Here is a 15,629-nt window from a genome sequence, read left to right on the forward strand (position 1 = left end):
ACGTGAAATGGTTCAGAAAAGATTTACAAGGATGTTGCCAGAATTAGAAGGCTTGAGCTCTAGGGAGAGGCTGAATAGATTGGGATGATTTACTGTGGAGTGTCGGAGGCTGAGGGTGGCCTTATAGAAGTTTATAAAATCATAAGGGGTATGGATAGGATAAATAGGGTCTTTTCCCCAGGGTGGGGGGAGTCCAAAATTAGTGGGCATTAGTTTAAGGTGACAGGGGAAAGATTTAGAAGGGACCTAAGAGGTAATTTTTTCGTGCAGAGGGTGGTGTGTGTATGGAATGAGCTGTCAGAGGAAGTGGTGGAGACTGGTCCAATTACAATATTTAAAAGGGACCTGGGTGGGTATGTGATTAGGACGGGTTTAGGGATATAGGCCATATGCTGGCATATGGAACTTGACTTATTTAGAATATCTGGTTAGCATAGATGAGTTGGACCAAAGGGTGTGTTTTTGTGTTGTGTAACTCTGTGACGAATCCAGTCCATGTTGGTGTCTTTTCATCCATTTGGATGGTGGTAACATAATCTCAGCTGACACTCCCAGTGCAATATTCTGAGTGCTGCACAGTTGAAGTGGACATGTTTTAGACGAGAAGTTAACTTCTCATCTAAATCTCAGTGCTATTTTCAGAAAAAGCAGAACAGTCTCCCCGGTGTCCTGACCAATATTTGTCTCTCAACCAACATCATTTAATGGATTATTTGCTTGTTTACCACATTGCTGTTTGTGTAAATCTGCTATTTTGGCAGCTACATTTCTTATTTTATGGTATTACCAGAGCTTTTGCATGTCTTGTCCTTGTAACTCCTTCAAAAGGTAGAAGTAACAGGCAATTGTACTAGTAATGATACTGACTAGAGATGAAATCTTCCTGTCTTCTGATGGGATATTCTATTCCACAGTGAGAAGCAGACAGTAACTATTACATTTGAAGTTGGGGCTCTGCAGACAAAATGTAGGGGTGGCTTCACAAGAGAACTTTATCCATTAAAACAATTCTGTAGTTTTAGAGAAAAATATATTTCCATTGGTTCTCATGGTAATTTAAAGAATCTGTATTGTGCTTGGCATGCATGAGAACTTTTGGGTTGCTAAATAATTTCATAGTTTAGGATGAGTTTTGCTTCTGACCGTCCATCAGCACAAATCAGATTCACGCTGTCATAAAGAAATGTTAAAATAGTCTTATGTTTCAAAATGAGAGAATTGTCAAATGCACCAAATATACAGAAGCAAATGAGAGCTAATTGTATTTCACCAATTGCTTGATTCTTCTCGTCCCTTTTCCAGTTGATAGCATAGTCACCACTTGGAACAAACTTCCTGTATTGTTAAATGCATCAAATCTCAATGCCTGTCAGATGGATTCTGACAGCCAGTGTTATGATTCCTAAGCCAGAAATTTCCTTCCAATCGTTTTTTACTACCAGAAGCATTTCAAAGTTGAAAAGTATGGAATTAGAGGCAAGTGGTGCATATTATTTGGTATTACATATATTTTTTTCAAATACGTACTTCACAACTAATAATCCTATTTGCACATAGCTAACTTTGGATGATTGGGTAAACTCTTGCCTCTGAGTCAGATGTTTGTGTGTTCCAGATTCACACAACAGATTAGAACGCACAGTCTAATGTGACACTCACTTCGTTGTAGTATTGAGGGAACGCTGCCTTGTTGGAAGTGCTTTCTTCTGCATAAGACTTTAAACCATTTACCCTCTTGAGTGGACAGTGAAGATTCTACAGCATTACTTTTGAACAATAGGCCAAAATGTTGGGTGAACTCAGAATATCTGATCAGTGTTACACTGACTGGGAAAGAGCCGTTTTAAAACTGGCTTTTGTGAGTCCTGTATTATGACAGTGATCCTAATTATAATAAATACACTCAATCTTGTGGCACAGTGGTAGTATCTCTACATTCAGTGCAGAAGGTCTCAAGACTACCTACCCTGGAGGTCTGTCAAACCATTATTTAAATAGGTTGATTTGTCTTCGATCTATTGTACAAATGCAAGTCTTTTTCATTTTCTGGAGACCTTGTGAAAGTATAATCTTTGGAAGTGGGTGTTTCGAGCGGTTAGTTTAGTTTAGCTTCAGACTAATGTGCTAGTATAGCTATGGGGCATTATGCCAAACAGGAGTAAGAGACCCCTTGAAGACTACCTAACTGCAGTGTCTTGACAACATTGTCACTCAACATGTAATTTTTCCATGAACGTATTAAGTCAGCCTATATTTATATGGTGTAGTCAGAAAACATGCATCATTAGGAGACAGAAAGAGAGAGAGAAAGACTTGCATTTCTATAGCACCTTTCACGATCTAAGAGCACTTCAGAGTGCTTTACAGACAATGACGTACTCTTGTAGTGTAGTCACTATTGCTGAGCAGGTAATGTGACAACCAACTAGTAGACAACATGGCTATATGTATGCTAATGAGATAATACCAGATCACCCCTCTTAATGGGGTTTGGTTATGAATAAAACAGTGACAGCTGTTAACATATATTTAATGGAGGAAAAATATAATCTTACAGTTATTTTGTCTTTAATACTTTTTCATTATCTAGAAAGGATAATGTTCCTGTACATTCATTGACACTGATTTGTTTCAGCTCCTTATTTGGTTTCTCAAAGATGATGCAACTGACTTTGGAAAACACTATGGAAGAAATTATTTGGAGATGCTGGTGTTGGACTGGAGTGTACAAAGTTAAAATCACACAACACCAGGTTATAGTCCAACAGGTTTAATTGGAAGCACACTAGCTTTCGGAGTGTCGCTCCTTCACCTGATGTGATTTTTAACTATGGAAGAAATGATAGGCTTAGATTTGTATTCTACTGTTCGTGCATAACTTTCCTTGCAAAACACTTAGTTTGGCACAATTTCTTTTTGATTTGATGCTTAATTATTGAGAGTTGGAATCTCTACCTGTGGGGCTGAATAAGACAAACCAGATTATAGATATTTTTAACCTATTTTTCTAATCCACCTGTTCAGAGATGTTATTACACAGCTCTGGCGCAGGTGGCACTTGAACCTGTGTACCTGGCTCAGAGGTAGAGGCACTACCACTGAATAATAAGATGGCCTTAATCAGTCTGTTAAGATATGTTCTGACACATCTCTGGAACAGGTAGCAGTTTAACCCAGGCTTTCCTTCTCAAAAGAAGTGAGACCACTACTGTACCACAGGAGCCCTGTGACTTATCCCAAACCTGATTTTATCCTCAGTCCTTCCAATAGATTTTGGGGGCAGGATATTTACATTTGTTCATTTCATGATAGTACAGAACTGCACACTCAGAGGGGTTGCATCACAAAAAGTTATTTAGCCCAGTCTGTCCTCTTAAATTTTCCTGTAATCCTGCAGAATTTCTTTTTCCAGTTAATTATCTAATACCCTTTCGAAAGCCAGGATTGAATCTGCCATGCATCACTCTCAGTTCATTACAGATCCAAGCTACTTTTTTTTAAAAAGCTTTTCCTCGTGTCTCCTCTTGTTCTTTTGCTAAATTCAGTGTTTTTTTGATTCTGGACCGTTCTCCCAATGGAAACATTTTCTCCCAATTTTACTTGTCCAGGCTAGTGATTTTACAGACATCTATTTGTTCAAGCATGTGTAGGTTAGGTGCATTAGTCAGGGAAAATGTAAAGTTTTGGGTAGGGAAATGGGTTTGGATGGGTTACTCTTCAGAGAGTCGGTGTGGACTTGTTGGGTCGAAGGACCTGTTTTCACACTGTAGGGACTCCTATGATAAATCAAATCCCCTTGCAATTTTTCTAGTCTATCCACATAACTCTTTTTTATAAGGTTTCTTCATGACTTTATTTTCTGAGCTGCCAGAAGAAGTGAAGTCTGGTACAATTTCAACACTTAAAAGACATCTGAGCGGATATGTGAATAGGAAGGGATTAGAGGGATATGAGCCAAATGATGGCAAGTGTGATTAGATTAATTTAGGATCGCTGTTCAGCATGGATGGGTTGGACCAAAGAGTCTGCTTCCATGCTCTACAGCTCTATGACCATCCAGGACAAAGCGACCTATTTGATTGGCGCCACGTGGATAAGCATCCACCATTGGCACTTAGTAGCAGTAGTGTGGAATATCTAAAAGATGCACTGCATAAATTAACCAAAGATAATTTGACAACATCTTCCAAATGCATGACCACTTCCATCTAGAGAGACAATTGCAGCAGATACATAGGAACTATACCAACTGCAAGTATCCCTGCAGGCCATTGACCATCCTGATTTGGAAATGTTTTGTTGTTCCTTCACTGTCGTTGGATCAAAATCCTGGAATTCCCACCCTAAGGGTGTTTTGGGTCAACGGACATCACGTGGAATGCAGCTCAGCACCACCTTCTCAAGGGCAACTAAGAATGGAGAATAAATATTGGTCCAGCCAGCAAAGTTCACATCCCATGTGAATATTAAAAAAAATTCTCGATCTATGCATGTACATTACTCCATACCACATGCTTTTTCTATGCCCAATAACCTCTTGTGAGGAAAATCCTAATACAGTTTATGCACTGGTTTTTGTTTACTATTCTACTAGTTACTTCCTCCAACACACCAAAAAAGTTTACTAAGCTGATCTGCCTTTCGTTAAACCCATGCTGGCTTTGCCCAATCCCATTAATGCTTTCCAAATGTTTTGTCATTGTGTCTTTTATAATAGACTCCAGCACTTTGTTCAGCTAATTGATCTGTATTTGTAATTCTCTGTTATCTCCCTCCCTTTATAAATGGTGAGGCTACATTTCACACCCTCCAATCTATAGGAATGCTCCAGTCTATAGAGTTTTGGAAGATAAATTTGTTCAATATTTTCAGAGTCACTTCCTTTAGTACTCCGGAATGTAGATTATCAGGTTCTGGTGATTTGTTAACCTAGAACCCTGTTAATTTCCCCAGCACTGTTTTCTTGCTAATGCTAATTTCCTCCAATTCTGCCTTCTCACTAGACCCTCTATTTGCTAACATTTTTGAGAGGTTATTTATGTCCTCTTTTGTGCAAACAGAACTATAGAATGTATTCAATTCTTCTGCCATGTCTTTGTTCCCCATTTTACATTCTCCGGCTTTTGACTAAGTGGCTTTTACTTAGAAAAGGTCCTTACTAAACTTATTCTCTTCACATATTTCTAGAATGTTGAATGGCCTTTTTCTATGCTTCCTGCAATTTTCTTGCAATTTAGCATGTCTCCTCTTTAGATCTAATGCCGTTCCCAATTTATTTTGTAAACCATGGTTGAGCTATCTTTTGCTCCTTCATTCCTGAATACACTGAAATAATTGTTGTAATTCATGCACATGTTCCTTACATGTGAACCATTGCTTTCTACCATAACCCTTTTAGTAACATTCCCTGATCTATCCTTGCCAGGTCATGCCTCATATGTTCCTTTATATTCAGGAACATAGTTTTGGATTCTAATACTTCATTCTCCATTTTAATGAAAAAATCTATTTCATTATGGTTGCTGTTCCCTGCAGAACAAGATTGTTACTTTATCAAAGCAGCTATGATTACCGTTGTACCATTATTGCACACATAGAATCACAGACTCCCTACAGTGTGGAAACAGGCCCTTTGGCCCGGCAAGTCCACACCAACCCTCCAAAGAGTACTCCACCCAGATCCATTTACCCCTGACTAATGCGCCTAACCTACACATCTCTGAACGTTACAGGCAATTTAGCACGGCCAATTCACCTAAACTGCGCATGTTTGGAAACTCACGCAGACACTGGGCGAACGTGCAAACTCTACACAGTTTGGAGGCTGGAATCAAACCCAAGTCCCTGGCGCTGTGAGGTGGCAGGGCTAACTACCACCACTTCTCTGATCCCTTGTTTCTCATGATTTGGAGATTCCAGTGTTGGACAGGAGTGTATGTAGTTAAAAATCACACGACACCAGGTTATAGTCCAGTAGGCTTAATTGGAAGCACTAGCTTTCGGAGAGCTGCTCCTTCAGGTGGTTGACTCACAACCACGTGATGAGCAGGGCTCCGAAAGCTAGTGCTTCCAATTACACCTGTCCGACTGTAACCTCGTGTTGTGTGATTTTTAACTTTTTCTCTTACATCTTCACTACTGTTTGGGGATGTGTAGATGATCCCCAACAATATTTTATGCCACTTGGTATTTCTTATCTCCACCCAAACAGATTTTGCATCGTGATTTTCTGAAGAAATATCCTTCCTCCGTATTGGCTTGAAATCCTAAACTAACAATTCTACCTCACCTTTCCCTTTTTGTCATCCTTCCTAAATACCGGATATAGCTTGATGTTCAGTACTCACCCTTGGAACCCTGCAGTCTTGTCTCTGTAATCGCAACCGTATCATAAGCATTTCCATCTGTCTGTGCTGTGTATTCATCTACCTTATTGCAAAGGCTCCATGCGTTAAGTGACATAACCTTTAGATTTGCTTCTGTAACCTTGCCTGTCATCTTAGCTTTATTTTGCATTATACCTCCATTTGTTTTTTGCCTTTTTTCTGTCTTCCATTTTTGCATCTTAGCTTTCTATTTTTTATTTCTATCCTTGTTTCTCCCTCTGTCTCCCTATTTGGGCTCCCATCCCCTGCTATTCCAGTTTAAACCCTGTCTGACAGCACTAGCAAACACCCTTCCCCTGCTCCCAGGATATGCAACACACTATATGGAGAAAGACTGAGCAGTTCATGCAACATTTATGTTTTACTCGCCCTTCCTCCCGTCTTTCCTTATCTACATCTGTCATTGCAGCCATCAGACCTTCTCCCTCATATGCTTCACTTTAAATGCATCTATGATTTTGGAAGTAGCATCCTTGGTAAGACATGCAAAATACTTGTTTAATACTTTAGTTGTACATGTTCAGAAAGTGTCTATGGACCCTTATCTGCCTTTTACCACTCTCTCATTTCTTATATGCCTTTTGAAACTTTTAGATTCTCTTTTTATGTTGTCTATCAATCTTCTGTGCTCTCTCTTAGTTATTCCTTCACTTTGCCTTTGAACTTTTTATATTTAATCTAGTTCACATTTGACATCACATTTGTCATTTGCACCATTTTGTTTCTTTGTCATCTTACTGAATATCTCTTTCCTTGATCCAAGGAGCTCTAGCTAAGCTTATACATTGTTCATTTAAATTTCTCTGTCCCATTCTTGGCCTGAAATTGCCCCGCCTATTCTTAGGCTTTCTCATTTACAAGATGGAGAGGGGGAAGAAGCAGGTGCTCTCTAACCACCCATTCTTTGTTTTCAATAGAAACTGTGTAAAACTTATTGTGCTGAGTATCACATCTAATATAAGAACAGAAGAGGCTGGATATTCTCAGCATCCGTGGAGAAACAGTTTTAATGCATTTTTGTCAGCATGCACACTTCTGAGAATTTAATAACCTGAAGCATCAACTCTGTCTTTGTTTTTATAGATGTTGCCTGAGTGTTTCCAGCATTTTTTGTTTTTGTTTTGAATTTCCAACATTGCATTTTTTGCTCTCATTAGCAACTCAATGACATTTAATGTTATCACATAATGAACTTTTAAAGTTCATGTGAAAGTTTGATTTAAAAATACTGGAATTATTCAGGAGACAATAGAGCCTGAGTGGGACCCCATAAGATTGTATGTTCTGGTGTTATAATTCATAAGAATGGTTCAAAGGATGGGGAACTGTGCATAGATTGGAGAAGCAACTGGAAAAGTTGGGACTGTTTTTTCTTTGGAGAAGAAAAGATTCGAGGAAACTGGATGAAATATTCAAAATCATGACAGTTCTGGACAGATGGGGAGAAATTGTTCCCGTCGGTGGAAGGATTGAGAACAAGAGGGCACAGATTTAAGGTAATTGACAAAAGTAGCAATGGAGACAGGAGAGACCACTGCGTACAGTGATCACTTTGGACCTGAAAGCACTGCCTGAGTGTGTGGTGGAGGCAGGATCAATCAAGGCATTCAAGATAGAATTAGATTTTTATCTGGAAAGGAAGAAATGCAGGGTTATGTGGGAAAGGTAGGGAAATGACACTAGATGCATTGTTCATTTGGAGAGCCAGCATAGACAAAAGTGTCTTTCTGTTCTGTAATGGCTCTGTGATTTGATTGGCTTTACTTGTAGGAATATATCTTGACTATACCCAAAATATCTTCTTTTTAAAGGCAACCCATTGTTCCTGTACAGTTTTTCTATTAATCTTTGATTCTAATTTATTTAGGTCAGATTCATTCTTGCCCTTTCAAAATTGCCATCTGCTAACAATCTTCACTCTGGCTTGCTCCTTGCCCTTTCTCATAGTATCATTTGGTTTAGGATGGCTATGATCACTGTACCCTAAATGTTACCTGTCTGACATTTAATCCATCTATCGCATCTCATTCCCTAGAATGAGATCCAGCAATAACTTCTTGCTTGTTGAACTTGAAACAGTCAGTTCAAGAAAATTCTCCTGGATATACTTCAGAAATTTGTTCTTCACTTTGCCGTTTACTCTATTACTATCTCATTCTGTATTAAGATAACTAAAATCCACCACCATAGTTTTTATGTCTGTGTGTAATTTCTTTGTAGATTTGTTTCTCTAACCTCCACAACCTGGATATCAACTCATATGGAGTTTCTGGTTACACTAAAATTCTTTTAGGTCATGTTTATTGAGTTACTCATTTTTTTAAACATGATTTATATTGCCAGTGACTGTTCCTATACATTCCTGATCATGCTTTCAAAATTAATTTTCACATGTGACTTAAGTTCTTCATTAGTTTTGGACCATGAAATAGCTTTTCAAGGACAGCAGTTTTGTATTCAGCCATATAGTCTATGTAGCATATTTGTGTTGTAAAAAGAATAATTTTGGTTAAGTATATCTCCTAAATGATGGGGCTATAATATGATAATTATGTCAAGATTGAGAACTGGGAAAATATGGAGACTCATAGGTCTGAGGAAACATTTAACTTATTGAAATTTGCTGGGGTAGAATGCAAACTTAACAGCTTTGGCTTTTTTAATGATGAGAAAATATTAGATCAAGTGTGCTTTTAATCTAGTTCTGTACTTTCCTTTCAGAAAAGGCGTGGCATGGGTGACTAGTGGTTAGCACTGCTGCTGCACAGTACCAGGGATCCAGGTTCGATTCCAGTCTTGGGTGATTGCCTGTGTGAAGTTTGCATGTTCTCCCCGTGTCTGTGGTTTCCTCCAGTGCTCTGGTTTTCTCCCATAGTCCAAAGATGTACATGTGGGAAATGCAGCGTTACAGGGGTTCGGTGGGTCTGGCTGGGATGCTGTTCAGAGGGTCAGTGTGGATTCGATGGGTGAAAGGCCTGCTTCAACACTGTGTAGCGTTCTATAATTCTATGGCTTAACTACGAGGAATCTGCAGTTTGATTTAGGGTTTGTCATCATGTATTTAAAATCTGCTTGTATGTTTTATTTCAGTATTCCAAATAATCATTCATTGAAATTTTATTTGTAGTGTTGCCTCCAATTGGATGTTGGATGGATTTTGCAAATATAGATATGTCAGAGACCATTGCTGTGTTTTTTTTATCTTGTCTTTGAGATTTTGAACAAATCTAACAATTGCTTCACCTCACCTACTGTGTTCCTATGAAGAGTTTGTGCTTGGAACAGTGCCATGTTACCTTAATTGTAGGCAAATTAATTTTATCAATTTCTTTGTCTTAATTTAAACAACTTGGAATCTACATGAACTTCTATTTCTAGACAAATGTGAAACACCATTAATTTTATGTGATATTTCTTAATGCAATGACTTGTATGCATATAATAGCTTTTTACTGTAGAATATGTGCTCATATCTTTCATAGAGGGGAAAGTAAGTAAATGCAACAGGTGCCAAGTAATAGGAGAGGAATTCGCATGGGTGATTAAGACTTGGCTTCAAAGATAGGAAATGAACTTTTTAAAGAGACAACTAGAGAAGTGGAGGGATAAACAGCAAAGTTAGAGTATGAATAAGCTGAAGGTTCTGCTGCTGATGGTTGGATGATGGTTTCAGCTTTGGCTTATTAGCACTTGTGGCTGACTCAGAAGGTTTTGAGTTTCAGTTACACTTAAAGACTCGATGGGAGTGTTAAGGGAGGCAATGCAAGAATGTGAAGTGGGAGGATGAGATCTTCTGTGTTCGTGTGGATGATGGTGATAGGTGAGATAGAGTTTTATTTATTCTGAGCTGGGAGTTAATCGAGCATGAAGGATTGCAAACCATCAAGGGAAGCATTGAAGAAACAGGGTAGAATTAACAAAAGCATGACTGAGGATGTCAGAGAGTTCAGGATGCCATGTTTTCACATACTATGACTCAGTTTAAGCAAGTGGGATATATAGGCAGTAGCATGAAAATGAAGCTTATAATGGGAATCAAAGACAATCAATAACAGAGATTGTTGACTCATCCATGGTTCATTGGACCAAACTATCTGTCTCCATGTTGTAACTTACATATTTTTATAAATGTCTGTTGTACAATCTCTAATCATTGAGTAAAATCTAAGTTGCATTTAATTGGCCAATGTGTTTTTTGTTTTGTGATTGGTTTAATTATTAAAATACACTAATGCAAAGTGCAAAGTGTATCATAAAATATTCAAAACCATCAGGTTGACAAATGATTATTTAAACCTTGTTTCAATTTTATGCTTATATCACATTTATAAATGACTTTTGTGTGACAATAAAAGCTTAATCATTAATCCTTTTTAGTCATATCTTAATGAGCAAGACAAGACCAGTTATCGTAGAAGAGCTTTGTTGTTTATGTAGGTTAGCTGGTTAAATGATCCAAATTAGATGCGTTCTATTTTTGCATTTGCTTCTCCCAGTTGTTGTAGCACTACAATTGGTCTCAATCACTGCTTTACCACCCACTTCCTTCTTTCTGAAAATGCATGTGCAGAAGTCAGAACATTGGCACTTGTCTTTGGCATTGCCCAAAACCTCTGAGCTGTGGTAGCTTATTTACATGACTATTTAGGGTTTTTAAATGGGTGTATGCTCTGGAATTATTTAATGGTTTTGAGAGAGGGGGAAGGAAGGGGAGAAAAATGGGTCAGAAATGAGTGACTGGAGAAATGACTGACTTTACATTTTGAAAAGCGGAGTAGTTATAGAGTGCCCAGTAAGTCTGGGCACATCTCCATGAGGACAAATCTTTGATTAGACCAGTTCTTTAGCTTATGGTTTTGTCATATTAATGACATTACATCAAATAAACATTTTACGAGAGGATATTATGTATTTATGTGAACGCATCTCATGTTTTTTTTTGCTTTACTTTTACAGATAATTTACTGCAGCTGAATGCAGACAATGCAAATGGTTTTCTTGAGCCCCAGGAATCTCAATACCATGGTGCTCATAAATGCGATGTTTGTTTCCAAACATTTCCCAAATATAATCAATTGCAGCGCCATATCCGGGAGCATGAGGAAAATGACAAGGTAAGCAGCCTTCTTTCTGTACTTCTTAGAAGGCTTCAAAAATCCTCAAATATAGCAACATTTTTTAAACATAATTGTTAAAAAGTCTCATTAATACCAATTACTCAAGATAAAATAAACTTTTATATGGGGTACATGATAAATTCTATTCCTTCAAGCCAGAAGTCGTTGCATCCATCAGCTTTTAACACAAGATTAACATTATTTTCAATGGGTCTATGTGGATGAATATGTAATATATTTGTTTTTATGCCTCGGCTCTCACATGCAGAGAGTTGGTAGGCTTTTTAACCAAAAAAGGCATCAAAGCCAAGATCAATCCACCTTTACCCAATTCAGCTGTTCAGCAAAAGTGGTGGAAGGCAGTTCAAGGTTTTTCGTGGATCAAATCTTAGTGTGATTATTAATTACTTGGCAGTAATTATATCAGTTAATTAATTTGAAGGCTTTTTAGATTTTTCCTCTGCCAAGTCTAGTTACAATGTGTACCACGTGATCTTTCATGATGCCTTCAAGAAAAAATAGCAAGTGCGTAGCTCAGTTTTAGACTGGAGACAAAAATGGCAGAACAAGATGATCATGTTGTCAGTTGTGGAGCCACTATTGTCTGCGCTCTGAGAAACGGAGAAGGATTGTATTTCAAAATTCAGGTCTAATGACATGTGTTGCACAGGTTCATTAAAAGTTGTGATTTAATGCTCCCTCAGAAAATGAAAATTTCAATGTCTGCCACCTGAACACAGTAATGAAATAATCGAATTCCACCATTTTATCACCTAATATCAAAAGTAAGCATATTAATTGTCCTGCATTTGAAAACACCTTCAATGCACTAGCAAGCATGATACCGAGTTTGCTGAAAAAGACCATTCATTATGAGAAGACTCCGGTTCATACACGTCCCATCTTGCATTGTAGATGACATAAGATTAAAGCTGATCTTCAAGTACAAAGCTTTCCCTAAGAGGAATTTCAGAATGGTGTTGTCATCTGTATTCATGAGAGAGGCTGGATGTCTGAAAATGATTGCAAGAAATGGTTTGAAGAAGTACAGTGTATGATATCAGGAAGATGACCAAAGACCAAAGTTTGCTCATATGGAACATGTTCAAATCCCACCATATTAATAATGTAGTACATGATGTGAGATCAGCTAACATTGATATGAAAGTTATTCCCATCATCATATGAATGTTGTTTAGTTCTTGGATGTATCTATAAGTAAACCTCTTGAGGACAGTATCTAGAAATTGTAAAACAATTTCATGTTGGAAGGTGAAAAGACGTTCACTTGCCAGCACCCTCACTGGTAACAATTTGACAGTAGGCCATTTATACGTAGAATGAATGTGATCCTAGTACTTTCCACAGTGCAAGTCTAAAATATGGACTATCGAATGTGATGGATGGTGCTAAGGATGAGAAATTGCAAAATGATGTCAGAAATTACCAGTTCTGCCAGGTATACTGATGAATAGGATGAAGATCCATATGCTGTACAGTTGGGTATTGGGGCAATTTGTTTGGTGGTTCAAATAGTGATTGGAGTGATCTTGAAGGATTTCATAGTGAAGTGTTATAATTAATTCATTATGCTATATTTTTATATTGTGTTGGATGAAATGTACTAGTTTAATGTTATAAACTTTGGAGCAGTAATATAAACTCTTTTGAATTGTCAATTTTTACCTTTTAATATATTGAGATGGTCTTTGGGTCTGAATCAACCATGTATGGCAATCCTTCAAAAAACTTTTTCAGGCAAAAGTAATGAGGTGTAAAAGTCAACCTCATTACTTTTGCCTGAAAAAAAAAGTTCTCAAACACTTAACTTTACTGAATTGCTAAATATGCTGAATTTACATGGTGGTTCTCGTTCGGGCTTTGGTGAGACACCCCCCTTTGGGAAATGGCATGTCTGATCATAACTGTTCAAAAGAAGTCATATTGAACCCCAAAAATTGTCTATCTCTTTCCACAGATACTGCAAGACCTACTGAGTTTCTTCAGCAAGTTCTTTTTTTTAAAATAACTGTTCATTTGTCCTGCCTGGAGCTGAGATAATCATTGTGAGATGGGAATAGGCCCTTAATTGATTATTTAAGGGTCCTGGTTGCAGGGGAGGGTAATTTGAATGGAAATGGAAAGTGGTGGGGTTCAGGAGACATCTCTACCTTGGCTAAATAGGTTGCCTTTCTGGCACCATATGAGACAAGATATTAGAACAGCCTTTTTTTTGTCCAAAGGCTAGTTGATGCATAGGACAAACAACTAATAAATCTTCTGATACAGTATTGATTAACCCCACAAAAATCTGGTTGGAAATGTGCCACATGTCACCAGATGGTTGAATACAGCATGAGATGTGATAGTTATTGTGTTAATATTAGTGAACTGGGCTTGTCATCTTTCATAAAGAAGATATAGGAATGTGTAATATCTGCTTGAGACCAAAAAGCACTCTGTCGGAAGATTTGAACAGCTAAGTGACAGTTGCATGACTGGATAGATCACGTGATATCTGCAGTGAGTGAACTAGGTAACAGAATGGTCTTTGTGTTATTTCATGCTTTCTTATGTTGTTATGCTAAAAAATAACATTAAATTATACAAGGAAGCTTAATAATTAATGTTATGGACTCACTTTTGAAAGTTTGGTGAAATTTTAAATCATCCTACCCCTACTTATGGAAGAAAAGTCCAATAATGGAAGAATAATAGAAAAATAAAACCTCAGCCTAAAAATTGTGCCTGCTTCCTCACGCACTACATAATCTCTTAAGTTGCAGAATAGAGGCCAGGAAGTGTATCTATCAGGAAACATGCTTATCTCTATACGGGACAAGGGCAAATTAAGCTTTCTTCACTTGTGTCTGAAACACCTGTCGTTAAGTGGCCTGATATCTGTTCCAAGTCATAGCTGCTAGGGTGTGCTTTGAGAGAGCCCATGCCATCTACTTTCCTTCAAGCCTTTATGACAGCTGCAGTGATAATTCTGTTTCACTGGGCCGAATGTAGTAGTATCAGAAGTGGAATTCAGCTTATGACTGTCTGTTTTGTTAAAGTACCTATTTGAGACGGCTCAGGGAATCCCTAATGGACTTGACCTGTAAGCCTCTCTTGGTTCATCTTGGAGATCGTACTCTGTGGTAGTCTGGAATACAAAATTTACAGACAGTTTAGTTTAAATTATTACCTTTATTTACCAATGGCATCAATGTTACACTATAACATAGATACCTACAAGCCAGGCTTGAGTTCAGGTTTTAAAACCATTAGCAGAGTACAGGCGCCAGCTCTTACCTCTAAGAGCTCTCTCAGGCTACTCCCCTTGCTGCAAACAAGCTGTCTTTATAGAGAAATTAGCACTGAGATTACAAAAACACACACATCGTTAATCAGATAAGCAGCAATAAAATGGCAAAAATTTGTAGAGGAAGAGAAGCCAATTTACAGGTTTGAGTACACTTGACTAATTAAACTACAGGCACATTAGAATGGGAAACCCTGATTAAGCCAGGCCAATTGGCCAATTCCTTTGGCTAGATAATTTTCCCTTTGAACAGTACATCATAATGAAAGACTAGTGTAAACCATGTGGAAAAGGTCATGAGGTAACTTTGCTCAGCAAACATGCCCAGTATCATTGTCCTACAAAATGGCTTTTTAAAAAAATCATCTTAGATTCCTAAAATACACATTAAATTCATAACATTCCTGGATCTTGAGCTCCAGGGAACAATGCACAAACATTTAGTCTCTGACAAGCAAGTGTACACTCAAATCAGACCACAAAGAGTTAACCTCTCCATTAGCTTCTCTCTCTCTCTCTCACACTCTCTCTCTCTCTCTGTCTCTCTCACTCACTCACTCACTCACACACACTCTCTCTCTCTCTCACACACACACACACACTCACACTCTCTCTCTCTCTCTCTGTCTCACTCACTCACTCTCTCACACACACTCTCTCTGTCACTGTCACTCTCTCTGTCTCTGTCTCACTCACTCACTCACTCTCTCTCTCACTCTCACACACACTCTCTCTGTCTCTCTCTCTCTCTCTCTCTCTGTCTCTCTCTTTGTCTCTCTCTCTCTTTGTCTCACTCTCTCACTCTCTCTCAATCAC

General features: G+C 38.1%; 1 protein-coding gene across 2 annotated transcripts in view; it reads left to right on the forward strand.

The window, feature by feature from the left end:
* The window catches only part of LOC132813309 (zinc finger protein 236-like), a 162,713-nt gene that overhangs the window by 33,907 nt on the left and 113,177 nt on the right, over positions 1-15,629 (forward strand). For both annotated transcript variants that reach the window (XM_060823121.1, XM_060823124.1), the window contains exon 2: positions 11,343-11,500. In XM_060823121.1, coding sequence (XP_060679104.1) covers positions 11,343-11,500 — 158 coding nt within the window. The remainder of the gene's footprint in view (positions 1-11,342; positions 11,501-15,629) is intronic.

The sequence above is a fragment of the Hemiscyllium ocellatum genome, chromosome 4 (genome assembly GCF_020745735.1).
Source record: "Hemiscyllium ocellatum isolate sHemOce1 chromosome 4, sHemOce1.pat.X.cur, whole genome shotgun sequence".
NCBI lineage: Eukaryota > Metazoa > Chordata > Chondrichthyes > Orectolobiformes > Hemiscylliidae > Hemiscyllium > Hemiscyllium ocellatum.